Source organism: Melanerpes formicivorus, unplaced genomic scaffold (genome assembly GCF_026170545.1).
Source record: "Melanerpes formicivorus ecotype bairdi unplaced genomic scaffold, bMelFor1.0.p_v2 SCAF_18, whole genome shotgun sequence".
Classification (NCBI taxonomy): Eukaryota; Metazoa; Chordata; class Aves; order Piciformes; family Picidae; genus Melanerpes; species Melanerpes formicivorus.
The window spans coordinates 5,385,621-5,409,784 of NW_027142370.1; the positions used below are offsets into that span (position 1 = coordinate 5,385,621).

The 24,164-nt window shown below is 47.6% G+C and overlaps 1 protein-coding gene across 5 annotated transcripts in view; it reads left to right on the plus strand.

The window, feature by feature from the left end:
- Positions 1–24,164, plus strand: part of SLC4A11 (solute carrier family 4 member 11) — a 132,101-nt gene that overhangs the window by 69,889 nt on the left and 38,048 nt on the right. For all 5 annotated transcript variants that reach the window (XM_068149438.1, XM_068149441.1, XM_068149439.1 and 2 more), the window contains exons 4-7: positions 7,838–7,884; positions 12,309–12,540; positions 13,741–13,822; positions 22,327–22,450. In XM_068149438.1, the coding sequence (XP_068005539.1) occupies positions 7,838–7,884; positions 12,309–12,540; positions 13,741–13,822; positions 22,327–22,450 (485 nt within the window). The remainder of the gene's footprint in view (positions 1–7,837; positions 7,885–12,308; positions 12,541–13,740; positions 13,823–22,326; positions 22,451–24,164) is intronic.

Below are 24,164 nucleotides of genomic sequence, written 5' to 3' on the forward strand. Positions count from 1 at the left end.
CTTTAGACACTTTGCCCAGTCTGGGGAGCAAGGTGGAGGGGACTTCCAAACAGCCTAATTGCCACAAATTGTGAAGCTATCCCAAGTGCTTGCTGCTGAGGAATAAACCCCCCAGGTTGCTCTAGAGATTGTTTTTGCCTCCAGCACACCATTTAAACACCTTCTGTAAGGCATGTGCTAAAGGGTGAAGGAGGAGGGCTAGCAAAACCTGGGGTTTGTGCTGTGTGCTTAAGAAAATGCAGCTCTGGGACACAGCAGCAGCAGCCTGGGTTTCATCCTAGCAGCTGGAGGCTTCCTGAAGCCTACCTGTGTGGGCACTGTTTAGGAGATTAAATGCCAAGGGCTCTGGGTTATTCCTGGCTTCCCACTATGGGAGAGCATTCTAAATTTACTCCAAGTTATCATTAGATTACAAGCAAATCCCAATTGATCTGTAGTGAGTAATTATTGGAGTATTGCAGAGCAGGCACGGCCCAGACCTCTGCTTAACTATCTAGAAGTTGCCTTTTTGAGTTGGAGCAAGTGGCTTTAACTCAGGAAAAACATCCAGCAGTCTTCAAGCATTTGCAATTTTACAAATGCCATCCTAATTGAAAGATTTAAGGGGGGCTGTACTCTGCCAGGACAAGTCTGGGCTTTGTGCCGTGGGGTGCATTGTTTGGGGATGAGGAATGTGAGTGCTGCAGATTCCTCTGCATCTGAAGAAGCTGATTTTCCTTGTGTGTCCTCCTGGGCTGTTTATAAGTGTTCCCCTTTCATTCAAAACAGGACAAAAAAAGGCCTCCTTATTTCCCTGGAGCACTGATGTTTGTGATAGTGGTGTTAGTTGTGTCCCTTTTCTCCAGCTGGGATGTTTAGGATTTTTAAGGGTAAAAAGGATTTCTGATATGCGGAGTCCCCTTTCAAATGCTAAGATGGAGGCTTTAAAAATGGGCTTCAGGCAGGACCCTGAAAGGGTTGTGAAGCCTTGGGCCATGCTGCCCAGGGAAGTGGAGTTTCCATCCTTGGAGGGATTTAAAAGCTGCATAGATGTGGTGCTGATGGACAGAGTTCAGTGGTAGCCTTGGCAGTGCTTGGACTCAATGATCTTAAAGGGCTTTTCCAACTGAAATGATGCTGCAATTCTCACCCATCTGTCCTACTGCTACCTGGAGGTGAACTTGACTTTGTGTTTTATGTGTGGGTTGTTCCATGAATCCTGCTGAAGCCTGGCCTGCAGGTGTCCATATCCACATCCCTCCAGTCTGTTGCAGAAATCTTGAACTAGAGGATTCAACCACTTGTGCTTTATCTGCAGCATGCTTGGGGGTCTCTCTCTGCAAGGGAATGCAGCATCTTGGTTTGGATGGAGCCTTAAAGTTGGTGGACAGGCAATGCAAGCCTCACTTGCAAAGCCTTACCCTCACTGACTGTTCTCATCAGCTTGGTAAATCCCTTAGATCAGCCAGGCAAAGGTTTTCATTGGTTAGACCTCATCCTTGCAGCTTTGGGTTTTAAAACAAGCCTTGGAGACTTGTTCTTGCAGCTTGGGGTGCTGAGACCATTGCCATCTGCCTTCCCCAGATTGCAGTGGGGAGGGGTTTGCACAAGGCACAGTCTCAAGCTGCACCAGGGGGAGGTTTAGGCTGGATGTTAGGAAGAGGTTCTTCATAGAAAGAGAGATTGGCCATTGGGATGTGCTGCCCAGGGAGGTGGTGGAGTCACCATAACTGGAGGTGTTTAGGAGGAGACTGGATGGGGTGCTTGGTGCCATGGTTTAGTTGATTAGATAGTGGTGGATGATAGGTTGGACTCGATCTCAAAGGTCTTTTCCAACCTGGTTTATTCTCTTCTAAACAAGATTTTTCTCCTGAACCTGGGCACAATTTATTAGGGATCTGTGGAGCTGTAGCTGCAGTCTGCATCCCTGCTTTACATCTGATGCTGAGAGTGGTGGCTGTAGCTGCGGAGAGAGGTCCCTGGAGCAGTTTTTGGGGGGCAGGAGTCAAGCCCCTGACGGCAGCAGCTCAAAGCCAATCAGAAGGCAGGATGTGGCTTTGTTGGGAGGTGGGGGGGGGAAATAACAGAACACAATTTATGCTCCACGAGAAATTCAAACCTGTTCCACCCTCAGGACAATTGATCATTCCTAGATACGGGGAATCAACAGCTTCCTGTCCTCCTCTCCAGGGCCACGCACGTGCGGGGCCGCCGCTGCTGGCGGCCGGGCAGGGAGCTCCGAGCCGCAGCCCAGCCCCTGCCCCCGGTGACTTTATTTTCTTCCCCCCTTGAAGAGGACGAGGAGAAATGCTGGATGCTGGCGCCAAGGATATTCCAGAGAGAGCAGCTTCCAGAGACAAGTGGTCTGGGCCTGAATGGGTATCATTCTGCACACAATAGTCACATTTCCTCACATTAATCCCGAGGTCCTTTTTATGTCCCGAGGCACAATGCTGACCCACGCGCTCCATCTGATAACTCCTGTTTTAGCAGTTTGATGTCAGCGTGGGATGTTGGGCTCCCAAAGCTTCCTATCCTCTAATGGAAAGTGGATACACCAATTGTGTGTGTGTGTGTGTGTGGGGAGATGGCCTCCCTCCGAATTTCCTGATGAGGGTGTTTTCAAAGTGGTGCTCTCAGCCAAGGGAGGTGAGGGGGGGTGGGGGGTGCGGGTGGTTCTGCACGAAGGCAGCGATCGGGCTCGTAGGTGCTTCACCTTGGGTTTGCTTTGGGGCAGCTTCTCCCGGCATTTTCAGCTCCCTGTCCCATTGGCATGGAAAAAACCCCACCACCACGAAAGCTTTTTCCCTCACTCCAAACTTAGTGATGAAACCTCCTGCACCTTTTTAAAAACAAAAGAAGATGTTGCTTCTGTAGTGCTGCACGTCTGAGAAGCTGGGGGTGAGACAAGGCTCAGCACTCTCATCTACTTGCTGCCTCTGTGCAAGAGTTCTGGTCAGTCTCTGTGCTGGCTGCCTCTTTCTGATTCCTCTGCAATGGTCTAAGTACTGTGTCTAGTTCTGGGCCCCCCAGTTCAAGAAAAGGAGCTACTGGAGTGAGTCCAGTGGAGGCTGCAAAGATGCTGAGGGTCCTGGAGCATCTCTGTGAGGAAGAAAAGCTGAGAGCCCTTGGGCTGTTTGGCCTGCAGAGGAGCAGCCTGAGAGGGGATCTTCTCCATACTGATCACTATCTAAATGGCAGAGTGCCAGAGGATGGAGACAGACTCTGTTCAGTGCTGCCCAGTGACAGGACAAGGGGCAGTGGGCACAAACTGGAACACAGAAAGTTCCACCTAAACGTGAGGAAGAACTTTGCTGTGAGGCTGCTGGAGCCCTGGAGCAGGCTGCCCGGAGCGGTTGTGGAGTCTCCTCTTGATAGGTTCCAAACCTGTGTGGATGTGATCTCATGTGACCTGCTGTGTGTGACTCTTCTTTGGGGGGTGGGGGGGAAGGGGTTGGGCTAGAGGGTCTCCAGGAGTCCCAAGAGGCATGCCCTAGTGTCCTGGCAGGGCTCTGAACGTGCCAAGGTAGGGCCAGCCGCGTCAGTGCTGGCGGCGCGGTGGGGCATGCCGTGCCCGTGTGCGTGCCTGCTAGAACGTCAGGCTCTGTGCCGCCTTGATGTGCCTGCCAGGGGATGCTGGAGATGTGCTGCTGACTCTTCTGGGTTTCCCCTGGGCAGAACCTGGAGCCCAGCCTAACAGATAAGGCCAGCCACCCCTGGCAGCTCTCCGTTAACTCTGTGTGAGGACACGGACAATAAGGCCGGTAACTAGCTGGCTTACCTAAAATAGTGCTGCAGCCTTCTTTCTCCAGCAGGGAGGACCACAGAAATAGACATGAACATTTGACATGGCCCTGACCTCCTCTTGCTCTTTAAGTACACTTAATCCTGGCATTCATGTGTGAAATCTAGTTATTACTCCTGCTAGTGAGACATAACTGGTGATTGATGGATAGCTCTCTCCTTGTCAGTAGAGGGTGGATCCATGGTTTTCTGTCTCTACTTTGTCCCCATGGAGGTGCAAGGGTCAAGGGTGCTCCATCCTTTCATCTCCTCTGTAACCAGAGGGAAGCAGTGATCGTGTCATGAAGAAGGAAGATGTGTGGCAAGCTGGTGGTGGCTGGTCATGGGCTTTAGCCAGGCTGTCACAGAATGGTAGGGGTTAGAAGGGACCTCTGGAGATTGAGTCCAATCCCCCTTCCAAGGTAGGGTTCCCTAGAGAGGGTCACACAGAAGCACAAACAGGTTTTGAACATCTCCAGAGATGGAGACTTCGCCATCTCTCTCTGGACAGCTTCTTCCAGGGCTCCACCACCTTTAAATTGAAGAGGTTTTCTCCTCATGTTTAGCTGGAACATGTTATGTCCCAGTTAGTGCCCACTGTTCCATATCTTGCTACTGGGCACCACTGAAAACAGAGTTGTCTTGGCACTCACCTTGTGTGTGTTTGTAAGCACTTATGAGATCTCTTCTCAGCCTTCTCTTCTACGTTAAAAGGACCCAATTCTCTTCATCTCCCCTCATAAGAGAGGTGCTCCAGTCCCCTCATCACTTTTGTACCCCCAACAGAGATCATCTGATGGTTGTTGCAGGCAGTCTCATGCAGGGTTTTGCCCGAGAGTGCCTGGTGGATTCTCCTGCAGTAAGCAAATGGGTGCTTCACAGACCAGGCAGAAGAGCACTTGGCAAGTCTGTGTTTCTTTCCCCTCTCATTTTCCATGTTCTAGTGAATTTGCACCTACCCCTGAGTAATGCTGAAGCACTTCAGAGGGCCTTTAACAGCCCAGGACTGGGGTAGCCGTATGCAGCTCTCTTCTTTCCCTGAATCAAGGCTGAGTGTTGTGTAGCTTGGATGAAATGGATGAGGCATCACCTCTGTACCCAGAACAGCTCTTCTGAGCAGTTTGTAAGCTCTTGGTCCGACAGATGTCGTTAGATGTTTTTATTTATGTTGATAAAGCGGCACTTGGTGCTCATCAGAGATGAGTGTCTGAGAGAGCTGTTAGAGAAGATTGATGCATGCTTGAAGCTGGTGAGGGGAAGCAAGAGCTGCTGCATGAGGAAAGCCCAATGTGGGCTTCTGCGGTGTTCAGGCACCCATAAGGACATGCAGCAGATACTCAGATAGCTTTTGTAGCACATGCCTGCTATTGTTCAGGGTTGTGGGCATGGTTTTGTCCCTCTAGAACTATTTCTTGCAAGAGCAGAAAAACCAAAACATATTTTTCTTCTCCATGAATATTTATGGCTCCCAAATCTTCCAGCATACTTTTGCATGTGTAATTAGGCTGTAAATGGAGTAAGTGAGCGCTGGAGGACTACAAATGCGAGAGCCTGGGGAAAAGGCTTGATGTTGCTGGTTTATTTGGGTGCTTGCTTTTTAATAATAAATAGCATTTGTTAGATGAAGCAGCCTGTGTGTTTTCCAGAAGATGTCAGAAGCAGCAATAATTGGGACTGTCACACCAGCAGCCTTGTCTAGTTAAGTGATGCTTTTAATCACATCTGCAGCGCTCAAGTGAACTTTGGGAGCAGTTGGGTGATGCAACCAAAGCCTTTTAACCATCTTGTTTAGTGAGAGATGAAGGCAATCCTTGCCCTCTACTGCAATCAGCTCTGCTCCCAGATGGAATTGCAGCCTTTTAACCCCAGCATGGTTTTAACTTGAGCTTGAGGAATGGTTTTGGTTGAGACAGCTTCCCAGGTGCAAAACCCAGTTGTGTTCTTTTGTTTCCTGAGTTGTGGTGGTTTCATCCTCACTCAGCTTGGCTTTTGGGAGAGTTGAAAGGTTGGGCTTGAAGGTGCCTCTGTGAGTGGTCAGCCTGTGAAATGTATTCAGTATCACTAAGGTTGGAAGAGACCTCAAAGATCGAGTCCAGCCTGTTACCACAGACCTCATGACTAGAGCAGGGAGGACACTACTGCCCACTGCAGGCTTGAACTCACGACCTTCCCATTAAGGGTCTTATTTGCAGCAGACCTTATAGGGTAGGATTTGGAAGTCCAGATCTGGAAAGGATGCAGAAGCCTCATCTGAGTAGCTGTAATTCCGTGTTAGATCTCTGTACTTTTCCACAACTTGGCCTCTGGAAAAGTTTTTGCTCTTCAGTAGGGTTTTTTCCATGCTGTCATTAGGCTCATTTGAATGAAAACCACTCATGTGCTTCACAGAGGTTTGGTAGCTGCTCAGTCTTGTGGGCTTCTTGGGGAGTTTGAAGATGAGGACTACAGGAGGAGGAGGAACAACTGGGCTTGATGATTTTATAGGTCTCTTCCAACTACACAATTCTACGAGGCACAGGCAGTGCCTGTGGTACTGCTAGTGGGGCTCCAGAGAAGCTGCCTTGGATGCCAGCAGTGTGGAGGGGAAGTGGCAAAGAGAGCTGAGTTTTATTTGGTGGATTTGTGTGTTTCTTTTTTCTTTTTAGTTTATATCTTAAAAAAAAATAACTTCATAGAAGCCCAAAGAAAATGTCAATGTGGGTCCTTGAAATTTTGAGTCCTAGTGGATAACAATTTATCTGTGGGTCAGCAATGTGCCCAAGTAGGCCAATGGGATCCTGGGGTGCATTAGGAGGAGTGTGTCCAGCAGATTGAGGGAGGTTCTCCTCCCCTTCTACTCTGCCTTGGTGAGGCCACACTTGGGATATTGTATCCAGTTTTGGGCTCCCCAGTTCAGGAATGACAGAGATCTACTTGAGAGAGTCCAACTGAGGGTGACAGGTTGGACTTGATGATCTTTGAGGTCTCTTCCAACCTTGGTGGTTCTGTGATACTAGGATGCTGAAGGGACTGGAGCACCGCTCTGAGGAGAGGCTGAGAGCCCTGGGGCATTTTAGTCTGGAAAAGAGAAGACTGAGAGGGGATTTAATAAATGTTTATAAATATCTGAGGGCTGGGGGTCAAGAAGGAGGGGACAGGCTCTGCTCAGTTGCACCCTGGGATAGGACTAGGAGTGATGGGTATAAACTGTAGCACAGGAGGTTCCACCTCAACATGAGGAGGAACTTCTTCCCTGTGAGGGTCACAGAGCACTGGAACAGGCTGCTCAGAGAGGTTGTGGAGTCTCCTTCTCTGGAGATTTTCAAGATACATCTGGATGTGTTCCTGTGTGACCTGTGCTAGACTCTATGGCCCTGCTCTGGCAGTGGGGTTGGACTGGAAGATCTCCAGAGGCGCCTTCCAACCCCTAACATCCTGTCATCTGGGGGGCTTCCTGGGTCCCCCCTCCCCGTGTCTCAGCTGTGTATTAAATGACATTTAATAGTCTCGAAGCAGCAGTTTTCTTTCTCAAAGAAGCCTCAGCTTTACCCTGAGATTTATGGAGGCAGCGTGGTGAGCTGACAGGACGTTAATGTGCTCGTCTGGGAGCCTCTGCGTGTGATCCCTCCAGCCCGCTCCCGCGGAAGTGCCGGGCTGTTATTGTTGACTGTGAAAGCATGGCAGGAATGGCTTCCAAACGAGCGTGACTCATGCAATCTTAGCCTCAATCTATCAAACAACCATGCAGTGAATTAAATTATTACCTAAAGGATTAGAGTTAGAATTTAATTTATTTATTTTTGGGGTGGTGGGGGTGGGGGGGAGGAGAAATGAAGAGTAAAAATGCATAGGGAATCTGCAAACAAAACAAGCCCCAGCTGGTCAGGTCATGCCAAAGGCTGCTTCTGCGCTTGGTTTACATTTCCTAAATGGGAGATGTTGTGAAAAATGAGTCTCTGCTTCTCCCCTAGAGAACTTCCCCTTGCCAAGGGATTGATAGGTCACCTTGTACTGAGCCCTCTGCTTGGTTCCTGCTGCCTCTCAGGTACCTTCCGCAGTAAAACTGATTTGTTTATCTTTTTAATCCCCTTTGCAGCTGAAAATGAAAGCGCTGGCTGCGTGTTACTGCACACATCAAGGAAGGTAAGTTGGGATGGTCTGATCAATTCATTATGTGTTTTTCATCACCTAGAAGGATCCTGGAGCTCTCTGTGTGGGTGTGGGGAGGTCTTTGGGGTTTTTTCCTGGCCCAAACAGAAGATACATTAAGCCTCCTCGTTTGAATCAATCTGTCTCGAAACCTAAAATGCTACATGCTGCTTGTTCTCCAAACAATTTCTGTGAAATTCTGATTGTTCCACTTCTTTTTGTCCCAGGCAGCCTGTTGACACATTAATCCATCACTTTCTCTTCTGCAGCTGCCTACAAAGGGGGCCAAGCGTGCGCCATAGAGACTGAGGCTGCTCAGCTCCTCTGGAGCCAAAAGCAGAAACACCCAATAGACGTTGCTGTGATTTGGTTTCCTGTTTATTCCAGCTAATCAGATCTGCCTTCATGAGGTTCAGCAGGAGGGAATTCCCTGGAAACACATGGTCTGGGAGGATGATCAGGAAAGAACTCTTAGTTTACACTTGCTCTTGAGACAGTAACTCCGCAGCGATAAGACAAAAACACAAACCCCTCTCCCTCCTGTGCCTTAGTTGTGCAAACCTCCAGCTGTGAAAGTACACAGAGAAAAGGCAGAGAGGAAATGGGCTGATAGTTCACAGCATGTGAAGTCTTGGTCTGTGAGGCTGAGACTCATGGTGCTTTAAGTTGTCTTGATTCTTGCCTCATCTGCTGATTGGAGGGACTAGCTGGCTGCCTGAAGACTCGTAGCATCGCTGATCTTGGTCAGTCACGTACTGTAGGTTGTAATCTGGGTTCTTAAACCTGTGTACCAAAGCCCTGGGGGCTTCCTAGGCATTCCCAGAGAGTTCTTTGGCATTGTTGGCTCTAAGACAGCTCAAATCCCGAAAAGCTCTTTCAGCAAGCTGAATTAATAGTGAAGGAAAACGTGTAATAGCTTTAGAAGGAGAAATATTCCCACCCCAGGTCAAGAAAAATAAACACAAACCCCCAAGAAACGAGCCATAAAAAGGCAACCCCCCCAAAAAAAAAAAAACCCAAACCAAACCCATCACCACCAAAAAATCAAATGTAGGCTGGTACAAAGTCATGGAAGTTGCAATAAGCTATTTCTGTGCTCAGGAATGGAAATTTCTGTGTCAATCTGTCTTGTCCAGTACAAGTGCCAAGCTTCTCCAAGTCATCCACACTTGACTGAAAGTAACCTAAGAATTTAATCAGTTCAAGTGCAGATTCGAAGCCCAAAAGTAGGATCTGCCTCTGATAAGAAGGAGTTGGAAGCTGCAAACACAGAAGTGTCTCTTCTGTTTTATTCTCCCTTTTCAGAGCTGTGGAGCTGCTGCTTTGTTGGCCCATACTTTTGGTGTGCTGTTGTGCAACACAGAGCAGAGAGCTAGCATGCTTTGAGCAGGGCTTGAGAAAAGTATTGCTGCCAGTTCTTGCCTCCAGGGAAGACAAGTGGAAATTTTGCACTTCAGAGGCAAAGGAAATTGGGACTTGAGTCAGTGAGTTGATGGCTCCAACTGTCTGGGAAGGGCATCCCTAGCAGAAAAGTGCTCAGGTCAGAAGTTTTTTGTCTGGAGATGTTTCAGTGCTGGGTTGTCTCCATTTGTGGTGGCAGCCTGTGGTTTCTCGTGTCCCTTCAGGAGTGCTTGAAGGGCCATCTGTGTCTCAGGCAAGTTGGCCTCTGGCATGGCACTGCTAGGCATAAATAAGGAGAAGTTCCTTGACACATTTTGAGTTATTTAATCATGATGTGCTTCTGAGGGCATTGTCCCAAATGACCATAGCATAGGACAGCATGCCTTTTGGACAGACCTTCCCATGAGCTTCTTGCAGTGTCTGTAAACGGAGGTGGTCTCCAGAGCAGCGACACAGCAGAGAGTCATGAGGTCTGTGGTGACAGGTTGGACTTGATGGTCTTTGAGGTCTCTTCCAACCTTAGTGATACTCAATACTGAACTTGCATTTTGGGCCTTCTTGATTAGTGTTGAGAGAAGATTTTTTTGCACTACTGGAATGTGCAACTTTGGCCAAGAGACCTGACTGAAGTCAGGGGAGGCTGGTTGCAAATATTCCTCCTCCCTTGGCTCAGCAGCCTCTGTTCTTGCCATGGTGCAGTGTGCAGCTTTGCAGTCAAGGACACTCAGGGTTAGTAGAATGGCTTTTGGGTAGCTGTCTCAGTTTTCCTACAGTTTCCAGCATCAGGTATCCTGGTGTGAAGCAATGGGAAGAAGCAGTGAATCTACCCTGAAGCCACTGGGTGTCCTGACTGGAGCAGCTCTTTGAGCTTTCTCAGAGGTGTCCCTCTACCAGTGCTTGCAATTGCTTGATCCTAGTTTGTCTCTGGGGGTCGTATATTTATATCCTTTTATGGTGGCAGGCTGCCTCGTGATGTTTAATGTGCATATAAGGGAGTGATGATAAGGATGAGCATCACCCCTGTTTCCTATAATAGGACCAGGAGCTGTGGAATAAAGCAGGACTGAGGCATGGAAAATTGTTTACCCGAGGCATTGCCTGCAGCCTGTGGCAGAGCTGGGGCTGAGTTCTTGCAGTAAGCTGCTGACAGTGCTGTCCTGACATGAGAAAATGTTGCTGTCATGCACAGCTCACTGGAGGCTCAGTGTTGATTGAGATGATGTGGGCAGATAATAGCCTTCTTCTGAATGCCTTTGATTCATCTCTCCTGTCCCTCAGCTATCCTTCAACTTTCTTCTTCCACTGTTCTGCCTCTGGTGGCTTTTCATGTGTGGGTGAAGTTGGCAACACGAAGCCACTGATGCATTTTTTCTGAAGGCTCCCCAGCACTTCTGATGCTATTTACCTTCCTCATACCTTCATGGGTACCTCCTGTGCCATCCTCCGTGTTAAATCCTGTCTGGGTCATTTGGCTTCTTTGCTGACTGAACCTACATCCTAGGCTGGACTCTGCTCACCAGACAGCCTGACCTAAGTCATCTTTGGGAGGTGGCTGCTGGTCCCTGGTGTTGCAGATGGTGGTAGGTGTTTGAACCTGCCTCTGTGCAGTGATTATTTGACACTGACTTGTCAGCTTGCAGTTATCATCTCTTTTAGGTGGGGTTGTAACATAGCTGTGTCACTGTCTCCTAAGAGCAGATGGTAACAAAGCCTTGAGGGTGGGGAGCTGAAATCCTTCAGAGAATCCTCCCTCTCCTGGATGCTGTATAAGGAGTGATTGATGCAAAGTAAAACAGTGCTAATTGCAATGGATGTGTACTGACAACTTGATAGTTGCTGTGATAATTACAGTAATTAGTGAGATGTTAGCATTTTCCCCCGTGTCTAGGCTATAAATGGAAAAGGTAGAGAGGGCATGTTAGAGGAGAGGAAAAGATCTGTGAGTCAGGTGCTGGGGTAGTCTTGTCTCTCGAGGGAGAATGTGCCAAGGTCTTGGTTGTAGAGGCAGCTGGGTGTCAGATTTGTAAAGACAATTCAGAGCTTGCCTCTTGCTGAATTCAGGGGGAACTGAGGATCTCAGTCTGTCTTGACCAGCTGCAGCCTGGCTGGTTTCCTGTCAGAAGGAAGGTCCATAGGACAAAGTGCACTTCCCATTTCCTCCCTCAGCCTTAAACTGTTGGAGAGGGCAGGACTGTCCTCCTTGGCCAGGACAGTCTGTGTGTGGATTTCTATGGAGAGTGAAATGGAAACAACTCATTTGTAGTTTGATTGTCCAATGAAAGAACCTCTCAGCTGATAAATACAAAGAGTTGAGGCTCTGTAATAGAGCAAACAAGTCTGGGATGGCAGAGGGAACCAGCAGACAGCTGAAACAGTATCAGCCTCTGCGACAGCATCTGCCCGCTGTCATACTTTGCTTCTAAATGTTATGGACAAAGGAAGAAAACTTCCTTGAGAGTGGGAAGAACAGGAATATTTAAGAGGAGCTGAAAAAGAGGTGATGAGTGGGCTGGCATTCCTTACCTCTCACTACAGACTCCAGAACTGGGACCCCTGGGCAGAGATAGCTCCAAGTTTGAGAGCTGGGTTAGGTGACCCTGAGGTGCATACTGGTAATTGTCCATGCTGCTCAGCTCAGTCTTTCTTCCAGATAACTTTTCCCACATTTTTGCAGAGCTCTGCAATTATTTAAACCTAGAGAGGCTGTTAAATGCTACCTTAAGCATTTTTGCTTTTAGGCAAATTTATGTGCTTTATCCTAGGCAAAATCCCTAATTTTGGTTTAGTTCTGTTTTCTGTCAGGGTATAAACGGTGCCTAGACATGCAGCTATGGGCAAATGCAAACCATCAGAACATTAAACTCCTTTTCTGCCATGGGATCCCAGTGGTCAAAATGATTCTAGGATCATTGCTTGAGGGGCAGTAACCTCAGCAAACCTGCTTGTCAGACAGATCCTAAGCCTCTGCTGTTGGGTAGTGCATCCAGTTGTCTTACACTGACCTTTTCTTAATGCAGTATCTGAAGTTAAAGAATTTTGAGGAGGAAGTCAGAGCCCACCGAGACCTGGATGGGTTCCTGGCCAGAGCCAGCATCATCCTTGATGAAACTGCCACCTCCTTGGACGATGTTCTTCGGGAGATGCTGAAACACTTCGCTGAAGATCCTGAGAACATGGAGCCAAGCTGCAACTTTGAGAAAATCATGAGCACTTTATTCACGGATTCAGGGACCCCACGGGAAGGGAATGGTAACCACCTCTTCATTTCCTTTTGCCTGAGGGTGACTGTCCTCATCCTTTCCCTTGGTGGTGCGTCGAGCGCTGCCGCGTGGTGTCCAGCCCTGCGTGTGCCACGTGGTGCTGGGGGTTTGTTTTCCCGTGTCACTCAGGCTGAACTTCTCCAGGGTTTTTGTTTTGGCAGAGTCTTGCCCCTGTTTCATTAAAATGACACACAGTGGTGCTCTCTGGGGTGAGAAGTCTGCAGCACTGGAGTCTCTTGTCTCTTTGGAGTGTGCTTGTCCACAGACAAGTCTCTGATGCTCTTCAGCGAAGAGACACTTGCCAATGTCTCCTCAGAAGTGGCTCTTTTGCCTTGTGGTTCTCCATCTGAATTCACACAGGCTGGGGAAGTTTTGCCTGCTTTGAATGAGCAATTAACTGGGGAGGGCTGAGCCTTTGTGTTGCTCCCAGCCCACTGGAAGGGATGAGAGGCACTTTGTTTTCCTTCAGAAACTCCACTAGGCAGCCCTAGCCAATGCTGTCTTCTCATTTGTCACCTTAAGTTATCAGCAAATGTTGTAGCATAGTTTAAAGCACTGCTTTTCAGCCCAGGATATAAAGAAGCTTAACTAAGCATTGTTTCTCTGTAGGCACCCATGATGTTTCAGAGCCAACAGGAATGAATATACAAACATGCACCTCGCACCTCAAATGTAACTGTCACAGCCTGAGTGAATTTGTTTAACAGATATGTCATATCCTGAGCGTGTAGTAAGCATGGTCATGCTTTGGTTACTTCTTGCTACCTGTCTTAGAGCTTTGCATTTATAATCTCTTTAATTTAGGCTTTCTGCCAATAAAGACAAACGCAGCAGTGCCATAAAATACTGTCAGAACGTTAATGAGGAAGAGGGGGAGAGAGGGCAAGGGATTGGGAAGATGCTGCCTCTTCCAGTCCTGTGTGTGTGTTGAATAGTGCTGATCTAATCACCTAATACTGCAGTAGGCTGATGTTGGGAGGAGGAAGCAGCTGTGAATAGTTAAAGGACAGAATTCCAAAGCAGCAGAAGAAATGTTTCCATCTTTCTCTGTTGTCATCTCCCCGCCCTTGCATCACTTAAATAAGTATGTGTGCAGTTAGTACTCAGCTTCCAGTTGAAAGGAAATGTCATTTGCAGCTGTAAACCAAACATGGACAGCCTCTAATGTTACCCTCTCTTCTTTTCCTAGTTCACCTCTTATCAGATACGATTCAAGGGGTCACAGCAACAGTCACAGGGGTGCAGTATCAGCAATCCTGGCTCTGTATCATGTAAGTACCTGGGATTAGATTAGCAAACTGCCAAGCTGCTCAAAACTTGTACCTTCTCCTGCAGCTGTTCAGAGTGTATGCCTGTAAGTCAAGATGGTGATGCTGTCTCCAGCCATCCTGGTCTCAGCAGTCAGACGCTTCTCTTTGCAAAATGACAAGCAGTGGCCTGGGCCCAGATGACAGAACGTGAAGCTCTTGGATGCTGTTGAAATCTGGTGTTAACAAGCTAAGAATGTTGAGGAAAAAAAAATCAATAAGTCTTAAGTCAGAAAATAATACTAATTACTGAGAAATGTTAATGAGAGGAGCTTCTGAAAGGGACAGACTTGTTCATGGACTGTTTTGCCTGCCAAAGTCTGAGAACTTGGAGCAAAGGATTTCTAAGGGCCTTTGATGGAAAACATCTAAACTTTGTAACTGAAAACTGAAGTCAGAAATACCAACACTATTCAGACACTAATTAGTTTCTGACAACTAATTCAGAGGCTGATTAATTGTCAACGCTGTTAAGCATTGAAGCAGACCCTTAAGACGGTAAGGGCTCTACCATCTGAGATTTATGAGACATGGTGACTTTCACCCCAGCTTCCAGCTGACCAAAACTGGGTTTGGAAATTACTGTCTCCAAGTCAAGCATGTTGGGTGAGCCAAACTGTCCCTTCACAGAAAGGCAGATCCTGAATCACTGAGCCAGCCAAAGCAATGTCATTTGACTTCTGTCTCTTGCTTTATGCATATACAGTCTCCAAGTCACATTGTCAAGAAATAGCTTAATTCCAAAAGGCATTACTAGGATGTGCTGGATAGATGCCTACAGGCTCAGGGGTGCACCCACATTTTAGCCTTCACAGCCAGTTTGCTAGGACAACTGTCACAATAGCTTGCTTTCTACTAGCAGTTCTGCTCCTGCCCTCTGATTATGGCTGGAAAATAACCTAGAGTATTCTGCCTTGGAAATAGATGAGCTTTTAAAGACAAGATCCAAAGAGACACCCACAAATCACAAGAAAAACCCACCCTTGTTTCTGATCTCTTGTGAAAGAGAGAGATGTGGGCTCTGTATGTCAGAGCTCTGCTCTGTGAAGTGAGCTGGAGGATGCCTGTGCTACCTGTGCTACTGCCAGCTCTCCTCTTGGGCCTGGCATGTTCAGAGCAGCTCCCACCCATGCAGACCATGAGTTCATGCAGGACAGTGATCTTTCTGCACTGATCAAGAGGGCTTTGGAGCAGTTTTCTCCCCTTTGCATGCTATGGGTAACATAGCAGCCATAAAGACATGTACAGCCTGCTCAAGGGAAGGGTTGGGGGTGGAAGCTTCTACTGTGGCATGTGACATGGCTCCATGGAGGGCTTTGAGGAGTGTTGATGTAATAACAAAGCACTTGTGGAAGTCATGATACCAGCGCTGTGATTATGTGCATGAAACTGCAAAGGGCAGGTTGAGCCTCCCTGTAGAAAGTGTGCCAAAGCTTTAAATGCCTCCCTGTGAGTAATGCTAGCTTCCATGACAAGACATGAGTGGAAAAATAAGCTTACAGCCTGAAGGTGTCTTGTGCAAAACTTTTCCTTGTTTCTTCCTATTGTTACTCTGAAGAGGGAGAAGAAAGTGGTGGGAAAGCAGTGATGAGTTATTAACTGTAATTATCTAATTATTGCCCTGTATTTCTGCTGCAGCTATTGTGCAACAGATTGGGAACCATATTTTTAGACCTCAGATACTCTTTTTTTTTTTCTTCTTGAAGCCAAATTGCAAAACAGCTTCCAAAACTCCTGAAGTAAAAGGAATTTGTTGATGAAAAATGTTCCACATGAGTGGGAAGAACCTTTAAGGTGTCTGCTGCTCTTTATCCTTCCATTTAGTCTATAGCCTTCGCTAAATTTGAAGTTAGCACTGCTGGCTTTGTGCACTTTCAGTTTCTTCCATTCCTGGTGGATGAGAGAAGCTTGAGTGTGGTGGCAGCATTACATTCATGAGGAAGAGCAGCTCAGAGGTATGGTTATGGTAGTGTTGCTTCTGCATTGATTTTTTTTTTCTGAGGGGAAGTAGTAAAGCTGAAATTATCTTAGAGCCAGAAAGAAAAATCTTGTATAAGATGTCCCTCAGTTGTGCAAAGCCTGGCTGCAGAAGAGCATTCCTCATGGACACAACAGTCTGGTTTCCTTTCTCCTCTTTCTCTCAGAGAAGGGCAACAAGGCTGGGGAGAGGCCTTGAGCACAGCCCTGTGAGGAGAGGCTGAGGGAGCTGGGGTTGCTTAGCCTGGAGAAGAGGAGGCTCAGAGGAGACCTTATTGCTCTCTACAACTCCCTGAAGGGAAGTTGTAGCCAGGTGGGGGTTGGTCTCTTCTCCCAGGCACCCAGCACCAGAACAAGGGGACACAGTCTCAAGCTGCACCAGGGGAAGTTTAGGCTTGAGGAGAAAGTTCTTCACTGAGAGAGTTGTTTGCCATTGGAATGTGCTGCCCTGGAGGTGGTGGAGTCACCATCCCTGGAGGTGTTCAAGAGGGGATTGGGTGTGGCACTTGGTGCCATGGTCTAGTCATGAGGTCTGTGGTGACAGGTTGGACTTGATGATCTTTGAGGTCTTTTCCAGCCTTGTTGATTCTATGGCTTATCTTCAGGGGAAGAGCAGTGGGGAGAACCTAGAGTGAAATGGCTATTCTGCTTCTCCTGGAATCGGTACTGACAGCTCCAGGTCTACCCAACTGCCAGCAAGGTCAGATGGTACTGTATGGATCCTGGCTACAGCCAGGTCACAGCACAAACCATTGAGGTTTGAATGTTCCACTGAAGTCCAGGAAAACTGGCTTCTGATTCACACTAGGCTTTGGGGCTTTTACTGTCAAGAATGACTAAAACCTGATCTTGTTGAATCCCTACCAGGGTGCATAAGCTGCTGGAAACCTTGGAACTCCTTCGTTAGGATTCTGTGCAGCTGAAAGCAGCACAGTACTGCATGCCCTACTAATAGTCAGCCTTCAGCTCTGGAAGGATGAGGGTTGCTAGGTGTTTGCATAGGTGATGGATTTCTAACCAGAAGGCAAATCTTCAGAGTGACAGATCAGTTTCATCAGTGGAGAGCACCATCTCATATGTTAGAAGCCCTGGACATAGCTCTTTCTTTCACCTATTCATAGCATTTTCCAGAGCAGCAAGGCACGAACTGCCTTAGAGGTCTCCTGTTACTTCACTCTGAAGCTGATGGTTGATTGTTTCATTGGAAAACATGGGATGAGGGGCAGCCAGACCCAGCCCAGAAAGGGAAGTGCTGAACTGTTCTCAGATTTGTTCCGTTATTTAGCATAAGGAAGCTCTACTGTTAGTAGGAGCTTTGGGAGGTGCTTTGGTACCCCTCCAGAATGGAGTGACCGCATCAGGTAGATATACTGCCAGGAGAATGCTCAATTCCACATGAACCACCTGGACCTACCATGATCCAGAGCCTGGAGGGATGAAATTTGATGCCTTGCATGTCTGGATCAGGAAAGATGGGGAAGAAACCCTCATGAGAGCTGTTTTATTTGGTGTTGCACAGTTGTAGCTCAAAAAGCCCAAGGAAGCCCCTTGTGAGTGTCTTCATGATCCAAGTCCTATCACACCTATCACTGTTGCCTTGCAGTGAAGGACTCCTAACACTAAGGATGTTGAACTAACTGTTCACTGACTACTAGTGGATCTCACTCCTTGATGTCCTCCCAGGAGAAACTCTATGGATTGTTGAACAAATGCTCCCAGAGTTGAGTGGAGTTCCCAAGGCATCACAATTTCCAGCCTATATTCATTCCAGAGAGAGGCAGATATTGCTTTCTTCCCCAGCTGAACCCTTAAACCACAGAGGCTGCCTCTTTGTCTAGACTGAGGGGTTGCAGAGCCATTTCTTTGGCTGCCTTGGTGAGGCACACAGGTTGGTGAAGGACTTGCTTTCAGTGCATTCAGGTGATTTGCTAGAGCTGTTCCAGTGGCACAGCAGGAGAAAAAGCCTCTCTGCAAGTAGAGGGTGGCTTAGTGGTCTGTGTGCTCGGTGGTGCTGTGGAATTGCTTAATGCTGCTACAGTGCTATTGCAGTCATTGAACTCTGAAAAGCCCAGGCAGCCTTTCAAAAGCAGGTGTGAGGAGGTTATTGTAGATATCAAGCAAGCCTGCTTTTCAGAGAGTCAGGGTCAAGAGTATTGGCTTCTGAGATGTGTAACTGGTGGGTGGGTGGTACATTGCTACTGGCTCTCTCAACAAAAACATTGCAAAGCCTTTTCTGCTTGTTTAAGGATTTACCCAGACTCAGAGGTCTGGGGGTCTGTAGAAAATTCACATTGTTTCTGATTTAGCTGTTGACTAGATTTCAGCTAGGGATGCTCCAGTTCCTGTGTGTTCCTCAGAAGAGAGCCCCTTTCTTCAAAGAGCCAAATGGGATGCTATGGGAAATGAAGGAGTTCACTGTTTACAACAAGCACTCCTCTAAAGAATAATGTTTACAAGGTTTGGAGCCTCATAAACAAGAGCCACTACCATCACCTCTGAAGTACTCTTTGTGTTCAAGGAACTGAAGTGCCTGTAGCCAGCCCTGCTGGTCTGTTCCAGGTTATGCTGGAGAGCTGAAGCTCTGGCAGGTGCTGTTAAGGAGAGCAGTTCTCCAAGGCATACCTTTCACTGGGCATTTGGGTTCCAAAGGGGAGCTGTGGATGACTCATTGCAGTGCCTGCAGCACATGTGCAAGAAGAGGATGTCTCCTTATGTGTTGACTTGTAGGAAATGCTTACCCCTAGAGAGATTAACTGCCAGGGAGGATGAGTCTTCCTGGAGCCCAGCAAAGTGCATTTACCAGTCAAAATGATTTCCAGCTTGGAGTGCTTTTGTTGGGGGAGCAGCCTTGTGCCAAGCTGCTGGTGAGCTGGCGTTGCTGGTCACAGCTTCATTCCTCGCCTGCACGTTCTGGTTTCTGAAAGCTTGTGCCTGGAGCTGCTCTGCAGAGGAAGATTTATTGGCCAGTGGATGAGAACAAGAAGTGTCATTGTTGTTCTGCATTGGGACAGGAAAAGGCTGGCTAGCTTATTACCTCTGTTGGGCACTTTTTCTTACTGTAGGGGATAATTTGTTTCTGAATTAACTTCCTGTCTTGCCCTGTTTAAAGAGGGTTTCTGTTTCTCTTGGGTCTCCATAGTTTGACCCTTTTTATGATTTGGTTGAGAAATGTGTTGTTGCTGGGATAAGATCTTGGGTGTGGGGCAGACCTGCAGCATGTGTGACTCGGTGTGTTGGTGGAGCACTGCCAGTTCTCACCGTCCCAGGGCCGCGTTCCCCACCGCGAGATACGCAGCCTGCAGAGGGGAGGACAGCGGAGCAGCAATGTGTGCTAGGATTTATTTGCCCCTTTTTATGAGCTCAATTATTGGAGGATCAAGATAAAATTGCTGAGAACACAACCTGGCATCTCATTAAATCATAGCCCAGCATTTCCTTCTCTGACTAATACTGGGTGAAAACAGATTTTTCAGCTCTCTGGCCAAACCCAAGGAGAATGAAATTTAGCTCAAACCCAAACCAAAAGGGAACTTGGAAGCTCTGGCCAAACCAGGGTTGATTTAGAGTCAGCTGAAAATGTCTTGCTGGTTCTGCCCAGGGAGGTGGTGGAGTCACCATCTCTGGAGGTGTTTAAGAAGAGCCTGGATGAGGTGCTTGAGGCCATGGTTTAGTTGATTAGATGGCATTGGGGGATAGGTTGGATGTGATGATCTCAAAAGTCTTTTCCAACCTGGTTAATTCTATTCTATTCTCAGGTTTTTTGGACCTTTGGCTATTTACCCTTCAATTATTTTTTTTCTCTTTTAGTAGGAACTCACTTGAGTGCTACTTGAAAAAAGTTGTTTCATTTCCAAAGCGACTCTCTCCTTGGCCTGAGCCATGCTGAGCTTTACCTGCAGATTTGCATAACTTGGGAATCATTTTTTTGTGCTTCCTTCACAAATATTTGCACAAGTCTAGGGACTTGTGGGTTTGGTTTGGATTAGATTTGTTTCTAGGTCCTAGAATTGAAACAAAAGTGGAAGCTGTGAGTGTTACACCAGGGAATAGGAGTCGAGTCAGCTGAGTAATGGCTGAAATGGAAAGAAAACCTTGAGGAGCTGGAAAGAGTTGTGTGGATTTGTGCCAAAAATACTGAAACACCATTCAGGTTGTGGGTTGGTGGTCGTTTTTTCTCTATAAGAATGACACTGAGCTGCTAAAGTACATCAAAGAAGGGCAACAAAGCTGGTGAAGGATCTAGAGCACAACTCCTATGAGAGGCAGTTGAGGGAACTGGTGGTGGTCAGCTTGGTGAAAAGGAGGCTCAGGGGAGACCTCACTCTGCAGTTACCTGAAAGGAGGTTGGAGTGAAGCAAAGATTGGTTTCTTCTCCCAAGTAAGAAGCGATAGGACAAGAGGAAATGGCTTCAAGTTGCCCCAGGAGAGGTTTAGGTTGGGCATTAGGAACAATTTCTTCCTCTGGTAGACATGACAAGAAAGAGATGATGTCTGGGGGGAGAGTACCTGATAGCTGCTTCTGTCCATCTCTGGAGTCAAAGCACTGTTCAGAATGCCCAGACAGCTTTCTTTTCAGAGCACTCTGACTACTGAGGGAAGTATCTGAGGTATGAAAAGGATGAAAGAAGGATCAGTTTTGCACTAAGCATTCGCTGTTGCTTACCAGTTCAGGTGGATGAAGGTTTGAGAAGTGAAGGTGGTGGATTGCTTGAAGGCTATTCTGTTAGTCTGAAGCCCAGAGTTCGTGTCTTCCCCTCTGGCTTGTTGAACTGTAACACAAGGAGACTTGGATGTTGCCCACCCATAACAAGGTTGCCATTGAGGGCTTTGCTTTGCCTGTGGAAAAGCAGTGGTGTCTGACCCCTTGGGAGGGAAGGCTAAGGTTTGCTGCAGATCCAAAACTACGGCTTTAGCTGAGAAGATTGCTTGCATTCTACTTGCAATTACTTTAGAAGAGATTTATCCCTAACCTTAGAACCTGCCTTGATCTTTCTCTCTTCCCAAGCTGATTAGAGTAGAAAAATGCCAAGGGGCTGGGGTGGAGTGGAGTGGGAAATAAATGCAATACTGTCATCTTCCTCATGACCTATATCGTTTTAATTAAGCTGTTTGATTGCTCTCAGACAAGTGCCTTTTGTCAGATTAATTTGTCTAAGTAGGCTGCTTCCAATCTGTGATCAAGGAAGTCAAACTCAGTGAGAGAATACTTGGTGGTGTGATATTTTATGGGGTTTTTTTTTGGTATGCAAGCTATTAAGAACTTAATAGAAGAATCTCATGAGCTCTTGCCTAGTACATCTCCAGCCAGAGTTCCTCTGGAGCCGTTGCTGCAACAATCTTCAGGGTGTGACAGTGCATGTGGAAAGGAAAGAAATGGGTTAGAATGTGGGAAGAGAAGTTAAAGGAGATGAAGCCTATCAGTAGATGAACTAGTTGCCAGATGACTAAAAGGGAACGAGCAGTCAAAGTGACTTTGAACCAGATATAAAAAGAGGGGCGGGGGGGAGAAAGAAAATCACTCTGAAGTAGGAAAAGACATTTCCAGACCTCTTTCATTCTGTCATTGGCAAACTTGGTGTAGATTTTTCACCAGTGCTTTTCTGAAGAGCTGGGAAGTAGAAGGTGGCTTTAATGGGAAGAAGAGAGCCTGTTAACCTCCTCCTGCCACTGCACCAAGCCAATTTGCTGCTTTCTTAGTTTCTCAGCAGGAAAAATGATGGTTACTCAGATCACAGCTCTGTTTAAGCATCCTGAGGTGGACCCAGACCTGGTCTTTGATAGCTTCCAAAGATGATCCTTGTGTTTATTTCAAACAATTTGTTGCTAGTCTGTTGGGGGAGTCAAAACAGCCATCACATGCCCAGCAGGGCTGGCTGGATTGCAGCCAAGGGTTTCCCTCAGAGCAGCAATCCTGCCTGCTACTGCCTCTGTAGATCTGGAGTGAGGAGGTCAGCTTGGTTTCTGTGCTAGAAAGGGGGGAAAATAACAGCAGAGAGCAGATAGGGAAACCCATTCAAACAGAGAAATCTGCCTGAGGCCAAAGAAGTGGAAATGTGTTACTTTGGCATCTGGCCCTCGTGTTTCCAAACGCGCTTTGGGAGGTCAGGTGAAATGAACTGGAGCGTGAACTCCTCTCCAGTGATGGAGGTGGTGTGTTTGTAATGAGAGGCTGGGTTGTAGGTATTTCTGTACTAGGCATGCTGCATTCTGTCTTTTAACTTCTTGGCTGTTGAAAAGCAGATGAGGGAACAGGCAGACTATACCTTGCAGTCCTGACCATTATCTCCCATAAAGCCAGGAAAGGTCCACATTCTACAGGAGAGAGAGCAGAAGCGGGCTAACAGTAACCTAAACTCACCCTTTCAGACTACAGAAGTGAGCCTGATGCAAGCAGCCAGCAGAGTTTTGTGTTTCTCAGTTGAATGTGTGTTTGTAAACCTTGTGCACCAGAGAGAGGGTGCCCTGTGTAACGATGCCATCTTCCCTGACAGTTGCACTATAAAGTCCCTTCAGCGACGTCACGTTTGCATCAGCCGCCTGGAGAGGCCTCAGAACTGGGGTGAAAACTCCTGTGAAGTGAGATTTGTGATACTAGTCCTGGCTCCTCCTAAAATGGTGAGTGTTGCACCCTCGCTTGCTCTGGTGGTGCTTCAGAGGGTTCTCCCAAGATTGCTTTGTCCTGGGTCTCCTTCAAGGGTGAATGATGACGTTATGGTTGTTTTTAACACGAGGAGAAGCGAAAAGGCCCCAGATCATCTCAGCAGTTGTGAGGTGGTTTATGCTAATGGTCTGTGAGGGGTAGATTAGTCAGCTGTGTCCTCATCACAGCCTCCAGCCTGACTGGGAGGCAAGCACAGCAGATTGAGTGTCTCCATAGTCCTTGTGGACTTGTTGCTAGAGCTGCAGCACTGCCCCCCAGCTTCACCAGTTTAGCTGCTAGCCTTTGAGGTGAGGAATGCTGCTCCTGCTTAAAGCCATGCTTGTGGAGGTTGCTTGCAAGTTTGTGGCTGATACCCCACTGCCATGGTCTGGGTTGCTTCCCAGCCAACTCCCTTGGTGAGCCTGACAGTTATGCCATAGATTAGTTATTACAGTGGTAACAATGAATATTCACAGGATCACAGGATGTTAGAGGTTGGAAGGGACCTCTGAAGGTCATCGAGTCCAACCCCCTTGCCACATCAGGACCATAGAATCTAGCACAGGTTGCACAGGAATGCATTCAGATGGGTCTTGAAAGTCAGATGTGGTTGCAGCAGTTGTAGGTGAACTGACGTAACCAAGAGGAAGATGTTGTTTGGAGCCTTATTGCAGTATGGGGTGAGACTCTGTGGGAGCTGGGGTGCACTTAAGGTCAGACTGTCCTGAGGCCCTCTGAGACGTTCCTGTAGCCTCTGGCACTCAGAGCTGCTAGGGTCAAGCTCACTCAAGTGTACTTCCAGATTCTTTGGTTAGACAAGGCCAACAAATTGCATGGCAGCACACATTAACTGCACTATCATGGGGGGGCATCAAGGTCAATTGGGGATCCCCATCCTGCCTTCCTAGAAAGCACTGGCTGGGTCAGCATGGCATGTTCTTCTAGCTAATGGCTGGACAGTTCAAAGCTCAAGACCTTTTCACACTTAAATTGACTATTTACACCTTGTGGCTACTGGGTCTGTGCTTCAGGGAGGTGCTGGAGAGGTTGGGGACCTTCTTTGGAACAGACCATATCCTGATTCAATTTCCTCCTCTTCAATGCTATCTGGGTGACCTTGGGACCTTCTAGTCTGCTCTGTCTCCTCCACCACCACCCTTGTTTAAATGGAAATCCTGGTGTTTCCTTATTTCCCAGGATTCCTGGCAGATCTTTCCCAACTGAGCAGTTCAGTGCTTCTGGCATAGGACTCAAACCCAGCAGGCTGAAAACATGTTGGTGTGCCTTATGAAAAGCAGCAGGCAAGCAGGGGAGGCCGTGCAGGGCTGCACTGATCTCCCCCTCCTTGTGTGGCCATTGGCTGCCCTCTGGCCAGCGGCTGCAGAGCGCTGGGCGAATGGCTCTGCATCCGCTGCTCTCTTCAGCCTCTGCACTTCCAGTGGACAGCAGCAAATTGAGGAAAGGGAGTGGAGGCCAAGCAGAGCTGCAGTTGCCAGCATGCTTTTTATTTTAAATGGCTTTGTCTAGCCAGCTCCAAGTGCGCATTTCTGGTACAGCAGTTAAAATAATTAACCTGCTGACAGTAACAGATGAAATGAGCTTTGCCTGGGGAGGGGGTGGGGAAAAAAGCCCAGAAAATGGGCATCTGTTGTGCTGAGGAATCCACAGCTTTGGCCTTCTCCAATATGG